Below are 23,264 nucleotides of genomic sequence, written 5' to 3' on the forward strand. Positions count from 1 at the left end.
ATCTAAATGAACAACATACACATCAGTGTTTCATGTGGGTAAGTCTTTGAAGTACACTCCAAAATAAAAGGCTCAGCGTTAACTAAGCAGAAATTAGCTATGTAACAGACAGCGCTATGGCTAGAACGGAAATACTGCAGAAATATTTAAAAGAAATGAGTGTCCTTTCCCAGTAGAGGAGCTGGGAGTGCGTTTTTCCACATGACACGTCCTTGTAATTCTAGGTTTAGTGATGAATAGTGAAAATTCCTTTCAGTTAGGGACTTTTGGCTCCTTCATCCAAATACCACGTGCAGCACTATGTAAAGTTTGTCCCTGCTGGAAAGAGGGAACAAGGGGAAGCTATTTGCGGGTGCATCAGAGGATGGTATGTGATGGAGGATGTTCAGGAGCCGTGCCAAGCAGGTGTCCTGCGCCCAAGCCTGTTCTCAGTTCCCCCTTTGCCCTGGAAAATGACTCCTTTTCACCCAGAATGAACAGCAGCCCCCTCTCCTTCATGGGGTCAGACAGATGGCTTGGAGCATGGAGGGCGGGAAAGAAGAGGGCGTGAAGCTCCTGCTTACCCTGCTTAGCTAGGTCTAACATCAACATGTTGTCCTCTGGGCCTTAAAAGAGTGTCTTGGGGACTCAGACCTGGTTCTGAGTCAGTGGGAAGTGGCCTCCTGGCACTCTGCATTGCCTTCCCCCAAAGTAACTTGAGAGTACCTGAGGACCTTCCAAAGGCACGGTACTCCTGTTACAAATCAAACCAGATCTTATCAGAAGCACCAGAGTCTGTGCAATTTTTTTTTATATATGTCCTGTAAATGTCTTTTTTTTCCAGAAATGAGAAGAAATATATAAGCAGATACTGGAAAGAAGTGAAAGTTGGAGACTTTGTGCAGCTTCGCTGTAATGAAATTATACCTGCTGACATATTGCTGCTCTCCTCAAGTGATCCTGATGGGCTGTGCCATATTGAAACAGCTAACCTGGATGGTGAAACTAACTTAAAACAAAGACAGGTGGTGAGGAGGTTCTTAGAGCTGGTAAGTCACCATTTGTAACTCTCATTTAAGATAAAAATTTGTTTCAGGTAAGTAAAATGTTCACCAATCCACTCCACACCAGCTAAATCTGCTTGTTCTAGTAGTGCTAATGAATTACTGTTATGGTTGTCATTAAAATACTAGCACTTGCCAACAGCTGACCTCATCATAGTATCAGAAGTTTTACCATAATTTTCCCCTGAATTTGAATAGGAATTATTTGGGGCAATTGTGTGCGGTTGGAAAATGTTGGGGGTTTTTAATGGCTTCTATTGTAGCTTGATTTTTGAAAACACATTTTAACTGCCCAGTGAGAAGATATTTAAATATAAACAACTACTTTTCCTGCCTGCAAACCGGATCAGTTTCAATTAGGAATTTTGCCTGAAACTCTGTGTTGCAGAATATCCCTCCAGCACTTGGAGCATTAAAGCTTGTAAGATTTAAAGGGACAGCATCCATGCATTCTGGAGGTGTCTGTGCTGAAAAACTGGTTTTTTTACTGCTCTCTCACTGTGCTTATCTCTCCCCAACAGCACTATTTTGAAACAAAACAAAACCCAGATCAGTTACTGTCAGCAGAATTAGAGGAAATTACCTGAAGTTTTACTTGCTTTAATAATCTTACTGAAATAGTATTCATTTCTATGCCCTCCTCTCCCACCCCTCTTACCAGCTAACCCCAGTTTCCTGTATTTTGTCAGGAAAAAAAGAAATTATTTTCTAGAACTCAGCTACATCTATTTTCCTAGTAGCTCTTCTCATTTGAGAGATTTTGCAAACAATGGGAGCTGCTGCCCTGAACCACTGTCATTAAAAGTAACTACAGAAGCCTCTAGTTGTACTGAGGTAGATCAGCATTAATGAAGTTGCGTTCCAACTGACAGGATAAAAATCAATGATATGCCTTCCAAATAATTCTTTATGGTAGGTAGAGCCTTTCTCTGAATAGCTTGTAAAAATGTGAGATAAAGACTTGTTTAATCATCAGCAATTTCCACATAGAATTTAGACGTGACACGGCAGCTACCGCCACGACAAGAAGCTTAATCAGCTACAGGTCAAATGCTTCAAAAACTCGGGACTGTTTCAAAGAAGCTAATTGAATCGCTTCTCAAACATCCCATCCTGTTCCCACTGAGAGGAAATTTCTCCCAGTGGGTAGAGCTCCAGGGAGGTACTCAGACGATGTATCGCAGTTCTCTGCCAGCGTAGACTTCCTACATGAGTTCAGGCACATTATGTAGGACAAAAACTATAGATTGCATATAAGCTACTGAATACAGGGATCCTTTTGTGTTTGTGGGTACAGTTATAGGCTAAGGGCATGTCCCAGCTCTATATCAAAGGAAGACCCAGGAAGGCATCAGTTCCTCTACTCATCCACAGCAGATGGTTGGAGTTCTGTGATCCAAGACCATCTGACACACAGCAGGAGGTGTTGGTAAACACAGTGAAAAGAACTGATGTGTCCAAGTACAGATCATCACAAGACTGGCTTTCAAGAGCCTTGCTGCTCAGAGGAGTCCCTTATACTGCGTCAGGATCCACAGCTTCCTGGCAGCAGAGTCACAATTCAGCACTGGGAGTGTGATTCCTGGAAGCTGACGGGATGAGAGGGGACCTGCTGACACTACAGACTCCCCTGCTCCTGGGAGCTGTGATGCCTAGATGTGTGCCTGAGCCATCAGTTGTGGAGTCACTCTTCTGTCTTTAACCAGTGAACACATGCATGCATTAATACAGCAGGAAAACCCGGAGGAAGTACCCCTGCAATCTCATGTTTGACGTACTTACTGAGGTTTAAATTGCTGATCCAAACCAGGCAGCTAAAGACTTCAAGTCTGCGTTTTGTACAGTTTGGGAAGACCTGTAACTTTTAGACTGTTGTGTGGAAGTGAGTGGCAGTGCCATTTCCTCCTCAAACAGGTTAAAGGTTATCAGAGACTGAACTGGGCCCTGTTAGGGAAGAAGTCTGAGGAAACAGTGCCTACCTAGGGAATTAAAGCTAGGTTTATGTCCGAAGCAGCTCAGCGCTTCAGGGTACACGTGGCATGACTTGCTCAGTATAGCCACCTTTACTGAGCAAATCAGTTATCAGTTATCACATAGATACTTACAGTCAGCTTTGTAGAAACCTAACACACTTTGCATTTCCAGCTCATCCTCCTTCCATATCTTAGTTCTCTTTATTACAAGATGATTATGGAACTTTTCTATCTCAGAAGTTTGCTCCAAAATATGTGGATAAATAATTTTTAAAAATAAATTTTAGATCACAAGATGCCTAGCTACAATAGCAGTGAGGTCCATAATAAATTGTCAGGGGTTAAACTGGGGTCAGTGACAGAAAGCTCATTCATTCCAATGAAAACAGGACTGGGCCCCAAGAAGTCAAGTATTGAAAGAGAGCTTGTAAGGGAACCACATGTGACTACCTCCCCTCTCTTAAAATAGCTGAGAAAGCAGGAAATATCCAAGCCCAGGTTCCTGTGTCAACTAAGTTGTAGGCAAAGTGCACACCTGCAAGTACCAAGTCCTCAGCAGCTGCAGCATCACAGAGCCTCTCTGTAACAGCATCCCGTAAGTTATCCCGCAGAATACTTGCCATCCTCATTAAAGTCCTGGCAAAAACTTGTCTGAGCCTGCTGTTAATTCATGCAGCAGCATTAGCTTCCTCACCCCAGACTAGTAGGGATAGACTCTTACTGGTTCTTGAAGGTGTTGCCCTGCTGAGAGACATTCAGCAGTGGGATAGAGAGAGCTGCTTGGGAAATGTCGAATGAATAGCAGGCCCACAGCCAAGTAGCATGGAATAGCAAGGTGATGCCCGTTTTTTGGACTGAAGTTCAGTTCTTATCTGGGTATGTCTTAGGTTTCCACAACTGGAGAGAGCTTATTGTTAGATCTCATAAAATACTTTGGAAGACCCAATTCTTCTTGCACCAAATGCTGACCATCCTGTTACCAAACCTCAGAGAAGTTCATTCCCAAATCTCTTATAGGACCTGCATCCCAACCTGTGTATGCATTGGACAAGAATGCTTTTACATTTTTATATTACCATTGTACTCAGTAGAACAACTCTCAGTTATGTTTATAGCTGTTTGGTCCTGTGTCATTCTGCAGCCCTGTTGTTCAAGCAGGAAAACAAACAAACAGATTATGTAGTCCTGACCCTCTCTTTCCCACACTGCTTAAACTCTTCCCCCACTCCCCTTACAGAATGACATGCCTGGTCATGTGGCTTATCACAGGACAAGAAACACAGATTTTTTGGAATCTTCTTCTTAAAATATCAGCTGCCCATAGCTGTCTTTGAATAATGTCTCTGTAGCAGTATCTCAAACATTTAAAAGAAGCTGTGTTGCAAAGCTTGGCATTTCTGTGTTTCTTACATGAACTGATAACTTCTGAGCACATGCCTGTGAAGCAGATCAATGAAGGATAGCTATTTCTATACCCATCACTCTGCTGGGCATGGGAAAGGAGCGGGGGTGGGGCTAAGAACAGTTGTTTTAAGCCACTTTTATGCTTTCCTTATTCTGTCCCTGCCCTGTGCCCACCCATGCAATTTACAGTCCCACAGGTCTGCGCTGAGCTGCTTGCCACAGAGAGCCTGGTTGCCAATTTGGAGTCACTGAAGTGGGGTGTGTGCTAGGCAGTCCTCTTGCAACCACAGCACTCTCTCCAAATCCTCTCCAGAGGCCAGCAAGCCCAGCACTGTTACATTGGATAGACCAGTCCTCTGGAAGGGCAGCCATTCTGCCAGCATGCTCTGAACGATCTTTCTGTGTCTCTCTTCAGCATTAACAGCATATAAGGTCCATAGTCTCAGAGAGTAAAAGGTCTTATAGTTTCCTTCTTCCAAATCTTTATTCAGAAAAGTACCATTCTGATCTCTTTTTAGCCCGACTCTTGAAGCAGCAATGAGCAATTATAGAAGCAGTTCTGTATCGTTGTCTCCAGTGCTTTGCAGGCATTATTATACTCTAAACATATGCTCAGAAGATCCAAGATCAGCATTTGTGGGCTTGGATTGGACCTCTCTGCTTGTGAATTCCAAGAAACTGTGTTCCTTTATAGTGCAAGTGACCAGAAATATTGCTTATTTTAGTGGTGCTTTCATTTGTCTGAGCAATTTATAGTAGACTGGGAACATACCGCTTCTTGGCTTTGTGTGTTTGTTAACGAATGTGATCTATCTGACACAAACCTGTGCTTTCTGTACACGATTCTACAACCTATCCTTAGACAAGCTGGGAGAAGTCACAGATATATTCCTCTGTGGCTTGTATGTCTGAACATACTAGTTTTAATGTATACCTTGTTGTTGTACGCTCACAACAGTCAGTCAAGAAAAAAAGAAATCACTCGGTGAGTAGGTTAAAAAAGAAAAAAAGGAAACAGGAGATTTTTCAAAGGCCTTGACATTTTTTCCTCTGAGACTTTAAATACTGTGGTCTTGTTATCCATCTACTACAGCAACAGGATGTGCTAGAAATGTTTAAAATAGTCAGAAGTGTACTTCTGCATGCTCCGTCTTTAAAGTCAAAAGGATAGTGGACTGTCTTCACACTGAAACATGGATCAGATCCATGTGTGCAGCGTGAGATGCTGGCAAACGCAGCTGGGAGAAAGCACTGTGCTAAATCCCTCTGTGAGTGATCTAACGGTGTTAGCAGTGACCAGTAAGCATCACTTGGAAAAAACAAGTGTTTCTTGGTATTCCACCAGTTTCCTTCTAATTTGTAACCCACCCTCGCTGCTGCCGAGTCACAGCAGCCATTTCTGGTGTGCTGGATCTAATAGGAGACACAGTAGGCAGGAGGAATCAATGTGTTTTCTGTGCTACTCTGCAGGCTGCTGTGCCACCACACCCTCTGCAGTTGCTTATGGAATGTTTTCAGTGTCAGCCGCTCTTCAGAGAGCGGATAAGCAGATACAACTTGGGCTGCGAAAGCTCAAAACTCCCTTTCAGTTTTCATAAACTTGATTTAGGATATTTTGATAGTATGAATCTAGACTCATGAAAAACATTTACATTTTCTTGCTGCCTTGTAGTATGAAACAAACAAAATACTCCACTGTTTTTACTCAGTATGCCTTTTAACAAAATCCACAAAGACTCTCTGTGGATTCTGGAGCAGCTTATGGTTTATTAACCACTGGCCATGTCCTGGATGTTTATGTGGAAAGTTTCAGTTCAGCTGAAAGCTAAGCTAAATCTAGCAGCTGCCATCCCCAGTGAGAAGGTGCGTGTATCCCTCTGAGAGCTGGTGGGCGTAGGGGATAGATTTTTTTTCACCTCTCATTTTCTCCTAAGAGTAGACCTTTGTTCAAAACAAGCTTGTACTAGCATGATTAAACAGGTTTAGGTAAGTCTTGCAAGTGACTTTGTGGCTCCTTATTTACTTTGTCTAAAAAGCACGTCTGAATTTGGTGTCTGCCTGTTTGGGAGGGTTCATCTGAATGGAGACTAGCATCAAAATAACTCATTAGTCTGATTTCCTCACAAGTCAGTATGTGAACCCTTCTGGAATATGTATAAACTCAGAGCCTTTGCTTACTGCAGGCACATTTGCTCATCTGTCCCAGCCTGGAACCTGGGCTGAATTGACAGATCCAGCTTGCATTCCAGCCCTACCTGTTCTTGCACAGTGCTGGAAGCATACTGGGTACAGCTGGACTTAGAGGAACAGTCCCACAGCTTCCTGTTCCAAGCATTAAGCCGTTTATACCATCTCTTTCTTGCCCTGTGAGTCCTAGGCAGAAACTGAACCAGAAGAGAAGACAAGACAGCTTTCTGGAAGGGCTGCACTGTAAGCCTGACTGTTGGTGGCTGCAGGCTGCTCTATGTATGAGGTACTTTGGGAAGGGCATCTCATGCTAACTACATGAAAACAACTCAAAGAGCAGCCATGGTATCTTAATGTAGGTGTTCCTTTTGCATTCACATTTTCTCCCTCAAAAAATTAAAAAAAAAAAAAAAAGAAAGCAATTTTTAAATTTTGGTTCAGCCTAAACTGAGCTAAGATTTCTTGTGCAGCCATCTGCATTGGTTAAACTAGCCCAGTTTGAGAGAAGAGCTGAAGTTAAACCACCACAACTCCCAGGCGGACTAGTTTTCAACTCATCCGCTGATAGGAGCTTCTCATCTCAAAGACTCCGATGGAGTCTTCTAAAGCAACACATAAATGGGCATAGCTATACTCTCCCTGTTGCTCCTTGTCCCACTAATACTCTCAGGCTATCACACCCTGAAATTAGTGGGAATACTGCACTATTATAATCAAGTAGATGTGAACTAGTCAGCATATTTAGTGTTGTTTAGACTGTACTTTAACAGAGTAGAATCAGGCCACAAGAACAGTGAATGTCTCTCTAGCATCTTTTGGGGTTATCCCTTGTGCCTTTCTTTTCTGCAGTATTTTGAGAAGGTTCACAAGGCTAGGAATAGTGGCTCGAAAATTCCAGATATGCACATGTTAAAACAGCAGATTAGTGCTCCATCCCACACATGTTGCCAAAATTAGATTTCCCTGAGAGAAAAGAGAGTTAAAAAAAACAATCAAACAAGCAAAAGAAAACAATGCTTTTCCCTATGCACTGCCAGAATATTAAATTAAAAACTATTTTTTTAGTTTTAGAGTTTAACTGAAGATTTTAGGGAAACAAGTCTTGTAAGAAGGCTTGTGTTTGTCAGTGCAAAATGCAAGCTTGTCACACCCTGTGAAAACCTTTGTCTGAGGTCATGCCTTGAACATTCAGTAGATTTCTCTGATGAGCGTTGAATCATTACGAAAAGCTCTACACCTATATTGTTGTATCTTTTTTTGGATAGTACCACGTTCAGAGATGACTTGTGTAGAAACCGTGGACATGTCTATTTAAAGAGGAAGCAACTACCATCTCTCTAACAGAGAAACAAACATACAGAAGCTGCATGCAGAACAGCCTGGTGCAGAGCAGGACCCAAGTCAGTGCTGTGGCAAACTCTTATGCGAGCTAGAAGTCCTAAAGAAAGGCTGAAAACAATTTTTCACTCTATCATTTTACCGTGGCATTTAGTCAGCAGTCTCACACTGGGAGATATGGGGAAATAAAAAACTCAAGAATGAGGGTTCACTTCCTCCTTGGTCAGCTTTAAGCAAGGCTATAATCTCTTTCTAGTTTCCATTGTGCAGGTGTCCAGGCCGCAAGTTTGACTGTCGAGAGAGCTTCATTAGAGGGACAAAGAATTTGAATAACTGTAAGAGAAAATTTTGGTTATCTTAATCTAAGCGTGGGGGCGGGGAGGTGGGAAGGGGCAGAGAAGGGGTCCAGTTCTGAAGAGTGCTGAGTACTTGACTTTTGCCATTGGCTTTGGCTGTTTGGTTTTGTGTTTAAATATAGGTTAAAGGGGCTAAATTGATGAATCTACGTTTGAATGTCTTGGCTGTGAAGGACGTCCCATCCCTGGGGTAATCCTTCCAGCACCGGTGGAACAGTGGTAAATCCATGTAAGGAAATGCATTATGCCAGTGCTTGTGCTGTGTCTGACCTTTAGACAGGCAGGACATTTCATTCTCTGTATCAATAGTCCAGCATCTTTCCATTGTGCTGTTTTCTCTGAAAAAGCATTAGAAAACAAGAGAGCATTTCAGGTCTGTAGAGAAAAAAAAATGCTATACTGCTTTCCTGTTACAGAGAAGTAAACATTTACATTTAAAGCAAGTTAAGAAGGGATTTTCCAATTAATTTTTTTTTCTTTTTTTTGTCATGACTTTTCTGATCTCCTAGCCTAATTCAGTTTTACTGAACAAAAGTTTATTTCTGGAACTGTTTATTCCTTAGCCATACATTGGCCTGTCAGCTGGGAACAGGAAATATTTGGAATATCTGTTCTCAGAAATGAGATTTTGTAATATAATGCTGAGAACTCCTGATTTCAGGGCCAGGATTTCTGAGCTGGAAACACGTCACGCTACATTTGTCTCTGATACCATAACCCCAGTTGGCAGTATCAGTGGTTAGGAAAGGATGGAAGAGCCTTCTTTTCCAGAGTGGGAGGGTTCACAGTATTAAGCCACGTGTAACCCCAGCTATGATGGTATGGTCTCACTTTCCTTTGGAAGCACTGAGGTAGAGAAGAGGTCTGCTTTTCTGCCAGAAAACGCAGAGCATCAGAATGAGGAACTCCTGTATTTATCTCAGCATCCAGGATGTGAACCCTCATCCCACTTCTCTTTTCTCCACCTGCCCCCCTCCAAGTCTTTTACACATTTTAGTACTGATAAGGAAGGCCATGGAAGCCAGTAGAAATTTGCATTAAAATGTTACTTACATGGGAAGTGGCTGGCCGTATGTCTCAAAACTGTTATTTCAATGAACTCATGAAAATTTCCATTCATTTGTTATACTCAGGTTCATACTTTCAAGTTCTGCTATGACTCTGTGATGGTCAGACACTTTACATATGTGTATGGGCTTGTGAGAGAGAAAGCTATGATTGTCCTGTAGGTACGTGTCTGGAGAAGATACTGTTATCCACACAGAGCTATAGCCCTTATACTTCCATTTGGTTTTGAATTAAAAACATCAGTAGTCCATGGAGATTTATAGACAACAGTGCTAATTAATACACTAATTCAGCTTTCTTAATGACAAATGGGCTGGTTTACATCAAAGCAGGAAACACTTAGCCTTTTGGCTTCTAAGAGAAAGAGAATTTGAAGTTTAACACACAGCATGGTTAGAAAGCACATATAATTTGTCATAAGCATTTACCAGCCTCTACTTAACTTTTCCAAGCTTGTTTGCTCATTACATTTTTGGCCTGACTTGATTAAATACCAGATTCAAAACCATGCCCCAGATGGCTAAGTATTCTCATATACCTGTATAGCAATGTGGCCTGCATGGCTGAGATCACAGGGATCTGACTTACAGGCTGCTGCAGTGTGACAGGAGGGGATAAAAATGACTTTGTGCTGCTATTAAGTACATGGAGGTGGGTCATGTCAGCTATTAAGAAACAAAAAGCAATGGAGTATCTCCTGGTGCTCCACCAGAAGCTGTTTCAGCTGTCTTTGATTAAAGTAGATAACTGATAATGACATGGAAGAAAAATTACACAAACTATTTTATTGAATGATGTTCTCCCTGTTGGTCTTATTGCTGACGTTTGTTCTCATTGGTTGCACTTCCACATCTCTTATTTATTGAATGCTTATAATAATGAATATTTGCATAAGAATCATATAATCATAGAATAGAATGGAAGGGAACCTTTAAAGACCATCTAATCCAACACCCCCGCCATAGGCAGGGACACCTTTCATTAGATCAGGGTGTTGAAAGCCCCATCCAACCTGACTTTGAACACTTCAGTGATGGGGCATCGACAACTTTTCTGGGCAACCTGTTCAAGTGTCTTACCACCCTCATAGTAAAAAATTAGTCCTTATATCCAATCTAAATCTACTCTCTTTCAGTTTAAGACTATTGCCCCTTGTCCTGTCAGTGCAGGCTTTGGTAAAAAGTCCCTCTCCAGGTTTCCTGTAGGCCCCCTTTAGGTACTGGAAGGCTGCTAGAAGGTCTTCCCGGAGCCTTCTCTTCTCCAGGCTGAACCCCAACTCTCTCAACCTTTCTTCACAGGAGAGGTGTTCCAGCCCTCGGATCATTTTCATGACCCTCCTCTGGACCCATTCTAACCAAGTCCATATCTTTCTTATACCAGGGACCCCAGGGCTGGATGCAGTACTCCAGGTGGGATCTCACAAGAGCAGAGTAGAGGGGTAGAATCACCTCCCTCGATCTACTGGCCATGGTTCTTTTGATACAGCCCAGGATACGGTTGGCTGTCTGGGCTGCAAGCGCACATTGCGGGCGCGTATCCAATTTTTCATCCACCAGTATCCCCAAGTCCTACTCCACGGGGCTGCTCTCAATCCATTCATCCCCCAGTCTGTATTGATACTGGGGATTGCCCCGACCCAAGTACAGGAGCTTGCACTTGGGCTTGTTGAACTTCATGAAGTTCACATAGGTCCATTCTTTAAGACTGTCTCAGGGTCCCCCTGCATGGCATCCCTTCCCTCAAGTGTATCAACTGCACCACTCAGTTTGGTGTCATCTGCAAACCTGCTGAGGGTGCACTCAATCCCACTGTCTACATCACTCATGAATAGTACTGGTCCCAGTACAGACCCTTGAGGGACACCACTCATTACTGTTTTCCACTTGGACATCGAACCATTGACTGTAACTCTTTGGACATGGCCATCCAGCCAATTCCTTATCCATCTAACAGTCCATCCACCAAACCCATATCTCCCTGATTTAGTGGCAAGAATGTTGTGGAGGAATGTATCAAAGGCCTTGCAGAAATCCCAAGTAGATGACATCTGCCCAAGAGGACGATAAAGCTGGTGAGGGAAGCCTGCACAAGAGTAGTAGACTCTGCTGTTCTGTGTCCTGATTCAACAGGTCATATTCATGTATGTTTTAATTCTACACTTAACTGAACAAAGCATACAGATTACTGAAGACAACACTATGCAGGAACTTTGTAACCATTGTGCGTGCCTGAAACATGAGGCTGGCTAGAGCACGGAACAGGGAAGCAAACTTCAATCCCTACCTCAACGATGCGTGTTCGTCCCCCTCAGCCCATTTCCCAGCTCTGCTGTGCAGTTTTGGAAGTGGCAAGGCCCTCATGAATTTCTTTTCATAAGATCTATGCAATCATCTGGTGTCTGAACAAAATCACCCTTGAATTCCTTGAGTTTTTGAAAAGATGTTTTTCACTTTGCCACCGGAGTCTTTAGCCTGCTGATTGAAAAGGAACTTGTTCAGTAAAATAGGTAGTAGATGAGAATCAACAGACCTGAGAGCGAAGCTCTTAGCCAAAGTGTTCTGCAGCCATCGCAACTTCCCCCATGCACCGTGCACGCCAGCCACAGCCCTGCTGACCTCAGACTGACTGTTAACCTTCACAGCTGCCCCTCCGGCCTCTCCACAAAGCTATGAGGGAAGTACAGAAACAGCTGGGCTTAAGCGGAGAAGGTGCAGACAAATGCCGCATTTGCCTTAGAAGCCTTAGTAGGGCAGGCACGTGATGGTGAATGTTGATTCAAGATACAATTCCAAGTGAAGACGGTGTGCGAGTGTCCAGCTCGGGGAGTTTTTACTTGGTTATATAGCCTTCTCACGCTGGAGATGCACGTGGAAAGGCTGACAAACCTGTGATCGTGCTGATATGAATGCTGCCCAATAGTATTTGGAATAAAAGGTGCCTTTTCGTTAGGACTGCTGCTCTCCCTCTGTGCTCTCCTGCAGCTGGCAGTGGCTGGAGTCTCTCAGTTCCTTGGGTGGTTGCTGTATGTTACAAGTTTCCCTAACATCCTAGAAATGTTTCTTAAATGTAATGTAATGCCTTGCAAGGTAAAGCTGCTTTTATCCAGATTCCCCATCTTTACATTGAGGTGGGCTCATCAAGCTTTGCTGTGTTTTACTGCGTCCCGAGACTACAGCTGCTACTGTTAGGTTTTACCATTCATAAGGAAAACCCTTCATTACCAGCCACTCTCTCTCCTGTCAGGACTCTGATGTTCTGGTTTGTGTTTGTGGGATGGTGTAAGAGAGGTGCTTGGCGTTTCCCTTTTCTGGTTGAAGGGTCTTAGGTCTTCCCATTCCCATTTCTTCTGGCAGAACTTCATCCCACAAGAAGTCAGACTGGCCAGCAGCCCGGACTAGAGCAGTAGGCCAAGGTATATTCGGAAGCTGACCTGAGCTGTTGTGCTACCAAATTAAAATGACTGTGCAATGCTACTGCCACTAATCAAGTGAAGTTTTCTTCCAGCAGTTACAAAAAGCAGCAGAAAGACTGCTAGAAATCTTTCCAGAAAGGGGAAAGCACTGGAGAGTGGGGAGGGTTACATCTTGCCGCGTGTCTGTGCGCATGAAGCGAAAAGCCTCTGGAGGAGCAGTGCGGGTTGTATGCAGAGTTTTGTGAGGCCTTGAGAGGCTTGGTTTGTGGTTTAGTTAAAGCACTGAGCCAATGCTGAGGTTGGTTCTTTCAGAATATGAACTCATTCATTTATTTCAGTGGCTGACTTTTGGAACAGGCAGATACCACTTTTTTAATTGTCCGGGTCTGCGTCCATATTTCAGCCTTGACATACTCTGTTCCCTTACCACTCTCTAGCGCTACTATAGTTCACGAACGAATTCATTCACACCACTGTAATTTTCAGTGCTTTGCTAAGGATGGCCATCATCCCAAGGGACATTAGAACTTGCATATGCGTATTTTCAGCGTTGCTAACATTTTTTTTTTTTGTATTTTTGTCCCATGATTGACTAACAGCGGTTTCTTCAGCTGGCTGTCATAGAATTAGTGAGGTCTTCCTAGGCGTTGCAAGCAACACATTTCTTTTCCTGCAGGCTGGATATTGCGCTGTTCCCTCATATTATTTTCTACAAAGGCGAAAACTTTTACTTAGGTCAGCCAGAGGAAGATCAGCCCCCTAACATGTATTTGGCTTGTTCAGCTGTTCCAGTGTTTCTGAATATAGAACATCTCTGTTCCATTTAAACAAACAGTACTGAAAAAAATCCAATTATAGTAGTAGTTGTCAGTGTGGAAAACAAAGCTATTAAACTCTGATGTACGGCTGGATCTGTTTAGTTCCTAAATAGCATAGATCAAACTGTTTCTTCCTTTACTTGTGAATTAGTAGCACAGATAAATTCTGCCAGAGAGACTAATGCAGTTGAGACATTAAAACATTTCACTCTTTTCATATACAAACAGTCTGCATGCTTTGGATACATAAAATCGATATGCAATTCCAGTTGCGCATTGATAAAAGGTCAGTTTCATTTTCTATGGTAAATGCAGGGTACTGCTATATAAAGCAATAATAGGATGGACCGATGCATTAGGAGGATGCGTTCTTATTGCACTTAAAAGCTTTTAAACTGGAAAGCTATTTTTCTGGCTGAGGCAGGGTTTTGTCTATTAAATATTTCCTCTGACTTGTCCCCATGACTCCAGTTCTCCCTTTTTGTTTCCTCCAGACATACATGCCGAAACAAATCCCAGAGCCTTCATCCAGCAATTGTACGTCAGGGAGAAGTCTGGATAAAATCCCCAGCATAGCCAGTAAACACAATGCGATAAGCGGGTAACTGTCACTGTCACCTAAGGGCAGCCTGGGATACTTATGCTGTCCTATTGGAAGGAAGGACTGAACATGAAACTCAGGTTTCTGCAGCAGTAAAGTAGGGCAGATGAATAAATGAAAACATGTTAATAACTATGCATTATTAATATCACTAGCAGGCCATTATATCACCCATACGACACGCGTTTAATGAAGGGGAATATGTTGTTTGAACACTGTAATTGTCAGACTAACTCATCTGGCAGAGCAGCATGCTTTGCTTCCTGAGCTAGGGCAGTTTTGTGAGGTTGCCAGCAGAGTCAAAAAGGTTGGCATTTCACTGCAGAGATTCAGAATGATCTTACAGCTGAAGCTCCAAAGTCATGTTGGAGAGAGCTAAATTCAGTCTTCTTTTTTTGACAGATCTCTATAGTTCCTTCATCCCTCTACCTGTTGGTTTCCAACTCTGTAGAAGCATTGTAACATTTTTTTCCCCTCAACACTTTGCCTTTTTAGGATATAAGTTTTTCAGATGGTGATACATCAATCGTCTCCTGAGAGATAAGGGACAGTGGCTTATTTTGAGGAAAATTTTAAAGAAAACACCTTTCCATTATACTTTCTTCTCTTGTGTACATTTGTGCTTCCCCCAGAAGCACAGCCCAATTACTGCAGACCTAAGTTATTGTTTTAAATGAAACTCTTCATCAGGTTTAATAGGTAGAGCATTGTTAAAGCCTAATCACAAAACCCTTTACATCTGCAATTTAACTTTAATTTGAAATTCAGCTTTGAAGGAATCAATATTTAGCAGGTTTTTGCAATCTGACTAAGTCTGCTTACATGAGGAAAATAAGCCTTCCCATTGCTGCATTTAGAGTAAGAATGAATTTCCTTAAGTTTTAAGAAATTGGAAGAAGTAGGATTTATGGATAGGATGTTAAACATTTTCCTAGCAAGAAGACTCCTGAAGAAATGAAATACATTCTGTGGAATCGCCGAGTACCTAAAATACCTAATATAAGTATCACTGTGTGTCATTTGATAAGTTTCAAGCTTTCAGAAATACCTATGAGTTCCTAAAAAGTCAGCAGTTTTTTCAGAGGAAGGCAGTGAACTAAGGCTATTCTGGCAAAATGAAAATGTGAAGTCAGGTATTTGAGGAAAGTCGGTTTCTTATGATTGAATTAAATCCCTTCTTTTTTTTCTCTTGTTTTTTTTTCTTTTTTTCATTTTGTTATGACATGATATGGCAGAAGAGTGACGCAAGAAGTAGTCTTCACTCCTCCCATGTTTCTTGTGTATCATTTCATACATGCAGAAACCTTCAAGACCTGTTTCTAATATTGGTAAGAAAGAATTCTTACCACTAGAGTAAAGTGGATAACATTTAGTCACTGAAGGCTTCTGAATGCAGGGTGTGAGCAACCCCGATGTGGGGATATACCTGAATGTTTCTATGCATTCATGGTTGACAAAGTGATGTATTTCTTTATTTCTGTATTTCTGAAACTCTCAAACCATATGGGAAGAAATGACTGAAACAGAGGTTTCACATCTTTTAAGACCTTGTTATGACTTACCCACTGAAAAAGAACTGTGTTGTGCCATGGTGGTCACAGCAACAGGTTCCTGGTGTCTTGATAGGCCAGGCAGCACTGAATAAGGCATGCCACCAGTTTTACCTTCTCATCCCCTGTGTGCAGGTCTGTGGTCATTCAGTTTTTCAGGCAGTGTTTACCAACCATCCAACCATTCCCTACATTCTCCAGAGCAAAGGCAACGAGATAAATTTTGTGGTTTTACTCTCTGAAGTAACTTGCATCCTATTGCCAGTGTGCAGACAGTACAACTTGGGAGCCCTGTTGCAGAGCGGCATTGCTGTGATACCATGATGGCGATGTGAAATTCAAACCCAACAGGAAGAACGGCATCCATCTGAAAGACCAGCAGAGAACCAAATTGGCGCCCGTATGGATGATGCTTATATCCATGCTTACTGTGTCAAAAAAGCAGGGGCAAGACCTAACATTAGGAAAAGAATGAAAGTCCTAATCTTTTAGAGCCTGCAAGTGCTAAGATAGTGTGAATAGCATGGGCAGGGGGGTTTACACTAGTCCCATTTGCCCAAGACAAAGGGAAACAAGGATTCAGTCCTGTTTTCAGCCTCATGGAAGCAAATCTGCATTTCTTGACTGCTAAATATCATCCATATCTCATATTGTTGCTCTTTCACTGTTTCAAAGAGAATTCAAGATTGATTGGCCTGAAGGGAGAAAAGCACAAGTGGTAATATGATTGTGTGCAGCCTTAGAGTGTTAATGCAAGAGTAAAAACTTTTGAGTTATGGTTGCTGTTTCTTTTTATCTGTTAAAATAATTGAATGTGCTTGACTTTGCTTAGACTTTGACATATGCGGTGCTCATGTTGACTTTTTTCAAAGTCAGCACTCACTGAAACTAGTAAAATCATTTCTGGCCCTTCTTTAGATTTCTTGTTTCTCCAAGTGACCTTCAAGTATCCTTTCAAGCACAGTTTTTCTGTAACGTCTCTTACAATGGCCAGTCTGTGCTCCAAATTAGGCACTAGGTCGTAGCAAGACATCTGCCTTAAGCATAAGCAAGGTATTTTGCAGGTAAATGTACACTGTAGCAAAAGGAGAACAGGTTGTTTAAGAGAAATATTTGACTGACAGGAACAGAATTTAGTCCTGGCCTTTGCCATCCAAGAGTTTTGTGAAATGCTCTGGGGAACTTATTTGCAATCAGTGAATCTCTCCCAGGTTTGTATCAACCAGAAGGTTATTTGTTAAAGTTAGTGGTGCACAAGGCACAAGTTTGGGACACATGCAGAGGTACCTTGTAATAAATATGACACATAACTTCAGAAAATAAAAAAAAATGCCTCCAGCTGCTTTTTGTGAGTGACCTGGCCTTGTTGATGTGCACTGGGAGACCATGAGAGCACCAAATAAGTCAAGTTTTCAGGGAAATTAGGCACTGGAAAGCCTAACAGAGATTGCAGTCTGTCTAGGCATGGAGCTTTTAATCCCTCTTGAGGCTGGGACAGCTTTAATGCCCAGCAGTTCTGTAAGGGGAAAATAAGACACTGAAAAGACACAGGCACATCAGATAACTGCTGCACAAAGGTCTGGGTAAGTGCTATTTTTGACTATATTTTGATCTTGTTTTCTGTGTCTTAACAGTGATGCAGAAATTCACTGTAAGAGAAAAATTAAAGGTAGTGGTGGAGAATTTAATTTTGTCATGGACTTTTACCCAGAAAACAGCACAAATAATGATTTATGCACTGTAAAAGCAACACTTTGGGCTTGAACATCTATTTAGCTGCAGCCAAACATGTTACATGAGACCATCATCACAGTTTATGTTTCATTTGCTGCGGAAGTGTAGGTATCAGCATAAAAAGGAACAAAACTTTGATCATTGTGAAATCTTATGCTAACTTTGTGCTTCTTTATAACCACTGAAAGCAGTTACACGCAGGCAGTGTTTAACGTATTTGTTCATTCATTTACCAAAAGGCATTTTCACATCAAAACAGTGTCATCAGCTGTAATATACAGTGTATATCTACTCTTCCATTTTACAGGAAAGAGATGGAGTTATTTGATTTATTAATAAACCAAAGAGCTTTTGCCACAAATCAGAATTCAGGAGCTTCATTTCCTTACGTAAACTACTATTCTAATTGGATTTTCTCTCCTCCCAGATATTATCTGGTTAAAGACCGTAATCACATATTTCAAGTTAATTGTAACAGAACACAAATACACAGATGGTTAGCTTCAACAATAAGGGACTTTTAGTTCCAAAACTGAGTCATAAATGAAAAGAATCCAAAAAACAAAAGAGGGAGAAAGACTATGTTGCATGGTGGTGATGGGGAGGTTGGGTAGGTTTAGTCCTCTCTTATTTGACAAGATCTTTCTTTTTTGTGAAGACTTTAGCTCTAGATTTTAAGTAGATTTTTTCTTAATTGTAAAGTCGCTGGCTTTGCTGGCAGGCTTTCTTAGCAGAAAGGGGATTCAGTCTGCAAACTGCGAATTGCTCTCAAAGTTAATGTGTCTGTACAGCACTGAAACCGTGCTCTCTCTGCTGAGTTCAGCAGCCATAGAAAACCTGCATTTGATTACAATGGGTTTTATTATTAGGTGTCTCTAGGGTTCCCTCAGGGGCATTCATCAAAGATGTTAAGATTTCTTTCTTTTCTTTTTTTAAGACCACTGAATGAAACTTTGTGCTAAATTAACTGTATTATATATAGTATGTTATAAGAAAAAGGCAAGTAATGTTTCCCTTTCCAGTCTTTTCCCTCCAATTTACAAATGCAATTTAAGCTACAGTGGTGACTCTTCTTTAGCACAATCCTTAGGCAGACAGACAGTATATTATCGAAACACCTTGAACAATGTTTACAGATTATTTTCCCTGTACTTTTTTTTTTTTTTGCCAAGGAACATACCAGGGCAAGGAAGGAAATGATCATGTTCTGGGGCAGCAGAGCAGGTGTTCCGTAGACAGCACAAGGTTTCCCAGCACAACAAGTTTTGGCATGACTTGGGAGAACTTCACCTTCTCCAACAAGCTTAAGTAAAGCCAGCTGCCAGGCAGCACTGGCTACTAGTGTAGTGTCTCTGTAACGTGAAGCTTTGACTGCTGCAGGCAAGGACACAGGCAGAGTGTGTATAGTTTAGGAGCCGTAGTAACAGATTTCAGATGCCAAGGCCAGAAAGCTTCGTGATGTCTGTTCTAGCCAGTGATTCCTTCCTTGTGACTGCTGGTGTCTGTGCCTGTCTGAAGTGAGCAGCTGAGGAACGAGGGTCAAAGGGGGTGATGGTGTGGCTTTACCATATCTGCCCCATTCTACAGCCTAATGATGTCTTAGGTGCTTCTGAAGAACTAAGTACTTCCAAGCATTCCCAGCATCAAACTTCAGTCACCTAGAGAAGTTTAAGGCTAACCAGGAGAAATATCTAATGAGCTTAAATACCAACAGTATTTGGTGCTGAGAAGATCATCTGGGTTTCTTGCTGAGGCTCAGGTACCTGACTGCCAAATTTGACCTAATTTAGGGAGTCTGATTCTCAGCATAGCAATCGTCGTCTTTGCTCGGAGCTGTCCTTTGCTGTAGTCCTTTTTCTCCCCCCTTGTTTACAAGCTGAATTCTGCATATAAAACTGATTTTTTTTCCTCCAGTGGGCTGTAGCTGTCTCTAAGTGACAGCCTATCCTTGCAGTTCTCTTTATCATCTCTTGTTTCTCAAAAATACAGGAAAGGTTCCCAAAAGTGTCAGGCGTGGGTGGTTTGAATTGTCTCCTATATACTGTAAGTCTGTCTTTCTTCCAGGTGTAACTGGCAGAAAAATGAAGGAGGGCGTTGATGGTGATGCTGACATACCCTCTAGTTTCTTTTATCTCTTATTTAAAATCTAGTTTCTTTCACCTCTTCTGAGTAGAGTCAGTATAAAAAAACCAGACACACCTGTGTGTTTCAGAGAAGCTGGCAATAGGATTGTGTCTGTCCTTTGGTTACTGATTCTCGGTTGGCTATTCCCATAGTGTGTTCTAAAAAGTAGTGGTTGGGGTCTACAGCTGCTCAGCAAAACCATTATAAAACATAACATTTGCAGTGCTGAAACTTAATAATATGATAATTCACAATTGGTTCTTTCATTCAAATGGTGCGCAAAGCAGTTTTCTAAAGGTAGTCCTCATTGATGGAGACAAATAGCCTTCTTAGCAGCACCAGGACTGGGTATCTCTGATTTCAGTGCACAGTTTGTTTGGTCTGACAAAGGAGGGAGAACCTTGATTTTTATTTAACAAAATCAAGTAATTATGCTGTGATAGGATGTTTTTCCTCAGACACAACAAGGTGCTAACCACAGGCAAACATACATAGTCAGCAAAAATACCAGATTCACACTAATGAGCTAGAGAACCAAGAAGGTTTTTAAGTGTTAATTAGGAAAAAGTTATTCTGCTATATGTGTGTAATTTACTGCAGTAGATTAATTTATCTGTGTTGGCATAAAGCAATTAAGGCTTGCTCATATTTCAAAAGCTCATATTAGCTTTTTCATAACTGGCAGTATATTGACTTATGTTGTCCTAGAATTTCAGTAGCTTCACTGAACATGAAGTATAGTGATACTATTGAATATTTTGAGCCTTCCCAGCTAAATTTAATTTTTCCACTCCAGACCAAATTCATTTGACTTCTCAGCTTGGCATCTTTCATCTAATGCTTTTAGAAACTCACATTCATCCACTTGCAGAACAGAAAAGTCATCCTTGTAAGGGAGATTTTGGAAGGTATCTAAGGAATTTTGGGGCCCAGGTCCCTTTGATTTTCAGTGCCAGTGGTCAGTGTCATTCATTTTATTGCCTTTGAAAAAAAATGGACTTTAATACATTCTGAAAGCTAGAAAAGAAAGTGATTTTTGGCTATAATTTTCAAGTCTTTGCCCTAAGTAATTAACACTTTTATTATTCCAGGACTCAGAATTTGACCCCTTGAAGTTCACCAGTGTCATTGAATGTGAGAAGCCAAACAATGACTTAAGTAGGTTTCAAGGTTACATGTGAGTATTTCATATAATATCCTTCAGTATACACTCCTTTTCTCTAACACAGAATAAATTAAATGCTGGTTTGTTTTGGGCTGTGTTCTGTAAGTTGCAGCTGCATATTTAAGGCTCTTTTAGAGGATCCTCACTTCAGGGTGAGGTGGGAGCCTCACGTTTCCATTCCTTAGGATGGATTTAGTTGTTAGCTTTGATCAGCTTACACTCCAGAAATGAATGCATGAAGCAGTGCAGTTACAGACACTGTTCTCCCTTTCCTTCCCTCCATGGATCAAAAAAGCCCATCTAGAAATGGCAGGAAATAGAAGACGGGTCCAAGAGAGCCAACGAACAAACACAATCTGTTGTACACTGCTTTTATGAAGATGGGTCTGTTTGATGTTTCTTTTAATGTAAGTGTCATTGAGGAAAATCAGAAGGCAAAACTGATATTTCTACAGCTATGACAGTATTCCTTTCCTCTCATTCAGACAAAATAAAACAACTGGCTCACACGATGGGTGTGCTTGTACATTATTACCATGCAGAATCACCTATGGCCTTTTGACTTAATTCTAAACAAACAGAACTGCATTAACAGGGTGCTCATCTCTGGCCAATCAGTCCTGCTCAGAAGCAAATGTTTTAGTATGTGCAAAGCACTTTGCTTCTAACATAGCCAGGACCGTGGTGTGTAGTCGTGCCGATAGTGGTGACTTAGGAGATGCACTCTTGCACGACTTATTTTTCTACAGTCTGTAACCACATGCAGAGTGAGACCCCAGGTTATTTGATTTTTGTCTAAATTTTAATGAAGAGAGTTTAAACAGACACTAATTCTGTTTAGAATACAATGATTTATCACCCACAGTAATTAGGAGTGATAAGCAGTATTGAATTGCGTAAATGGCACAAGGTAAATTACTGGAGCTTGGGGAGTTTTTTATAGTGATGCTATTTACCACCTCACTTACTACTCTCAGATGTCACAGATTGTGTAGGATGTACTGTCAACTGGTGTAAATTAGGACAGTTTTTTTGAAACTACATCAGGTTGTAGTGTGGGAAAATGTGTTCCTTTATTTAGCAGCACAAAGCCCTACAGTTCATTTAAAGATAAAAGTTTAGTATTAGACATTACTGCAAGAGGGCGTGTGACTGTCTACATTAATAGAGAGCCTGCTCTACTGCAGAAATGACATTTCCCGATATGGAAATGCAAGGCTTGGCAGCTTTTCTAGCACACTTCATGTGTGTGAAACTTAGTCCCCAAAATATTGAGCAGAGGTTGAATACTGTAGAAGATATGCATAAATTTGTCTTCCGTTATATATTTACTGACATACTCCATGTGGAAAATACCTGTAGCTTGTAAGTTACAGAACCATTCGGATTATGTAGCAGAAAACATGGTAGTACTTTTTGGAAGACTGTTGTTCAATATTGATTCTATTTAATCTTCTTTATTCTTCAGTGTTTCACAAACGATGTGAATATATTTTGACACAGCAAAAAGCCAAGACATCAGTTTTGAATCTGGCAGAAAGCATCAGGTGATTTCCAGGTCTCATCAGCTATGCTGCAAGAGGTTTACAACTAAAGGACCACGGGGTGTTTGAAGTAAAGAGCAGGAACCAACCCCTCAACAAATAAATTCTCAGTCTCCTAATTTATCACGGGAGAAGGCTTTTTCTCCCCTCTTTTTAGATTTCCTTCATTAGTATCATGGAATCATGGGTCTATTTCAAATCATACATTAGCAAGATGAATAGTAATTAGCACATCTGAATTGAAACATGTCATTGCCATGTCAAACTCAAATCTTGACTCTTGTTCAGAATCTTACCAGTAGTCACTGCTTGAAAGAAAGGTTCAGGTCGCTCCCAGCTGATAGTAGCTCAACTGAAAAGAAATGTTACTGAGATATTTAAATGGGGATGGTATGAAATAACAGCCTTTCAAGAGATCCATATGTAAAAGTTGTGCTGAGACATTACTGTCAAAGTGTACTTGAAGTTTTGACCACTTGGTAGGTTTCCGGTTTTGATTAGGACTATTTTTCTCTGTTTGAAATATGAAGAGCTCTTTTGGTTCTAATGTCTGGGCTGACAAATCTTTCGGGTAATAGAAATATTTGTGTGTGTGTGTGTGTGTGTTGTAAACATGTAAAACTTCCGTTCCCCACAGTTATTCTGAAATGTGATCACTACAGGTAACCAATGTAGCACAGGCAGGTCAGAGTAAAAGGAGACATGATAAAAAAAACCACAAAAATATTGCAAAATGCATCGAGGGGCCTGGCCCTATGATTCTATGTTTCTATATCTGCAAAAGTGTAGTGTACACATTACTACATACGACTTCTTCCGTTACTTTGGCACAGTCTGCATTGAACACCCTCTGGATGTGCAGGCAGACAGGCAGACTACTGGTTCTACTCAGGTGCTTGCTTTAATACTGTTTTGCAGTTTCTGTATCCTCAGATATCCCAAGCATA

At 41.4% G+C, this 23,264-nt stretch overlaps 1 protein-coding gene across 3 annotated transcripts in view; it reads left to right on the forward strand.

Annotated features, from left to right (window-relative positions):
* Positions 1-23,264, forward strand: part of ATP10A (ATPase phospholipid transporting 10A (putative)) — a 118,304-nt gene that overhangs the window by 45,209 nt on the left and 49,831 nt on the right. For all 3 annotated transcript variants that reach the window (XM_052773980.1, XM_052773981.1, XM_052773979.1), the window contains exons 2-3: positions 824-1,028; positions 20,700-20,785. In XM_052773980.1, the coding sequence (XP_052629940.1) occupies positions 824-1,028; positions 20,700-20,785 (291 nt within the window). The remainder of the gene's footprint in view (positions 1-823; positions 1,029-20,699; positions 20,786-23,264) is intronic.

This window comes from Harpia harpyja, chromosome 22, assembly GCF_026419915.1.
Source record: "Harpia harpyja isolate bHarHar1 chromosome 22, bHarHar1 primary haplotype, whole genome shotgun sequence".
Lineage (NCBI taxonomy): Eukaryota > Metazoa > Chordata > Aves > Accipitriformes > Accipitridae > Harpia > Harpia harpyja.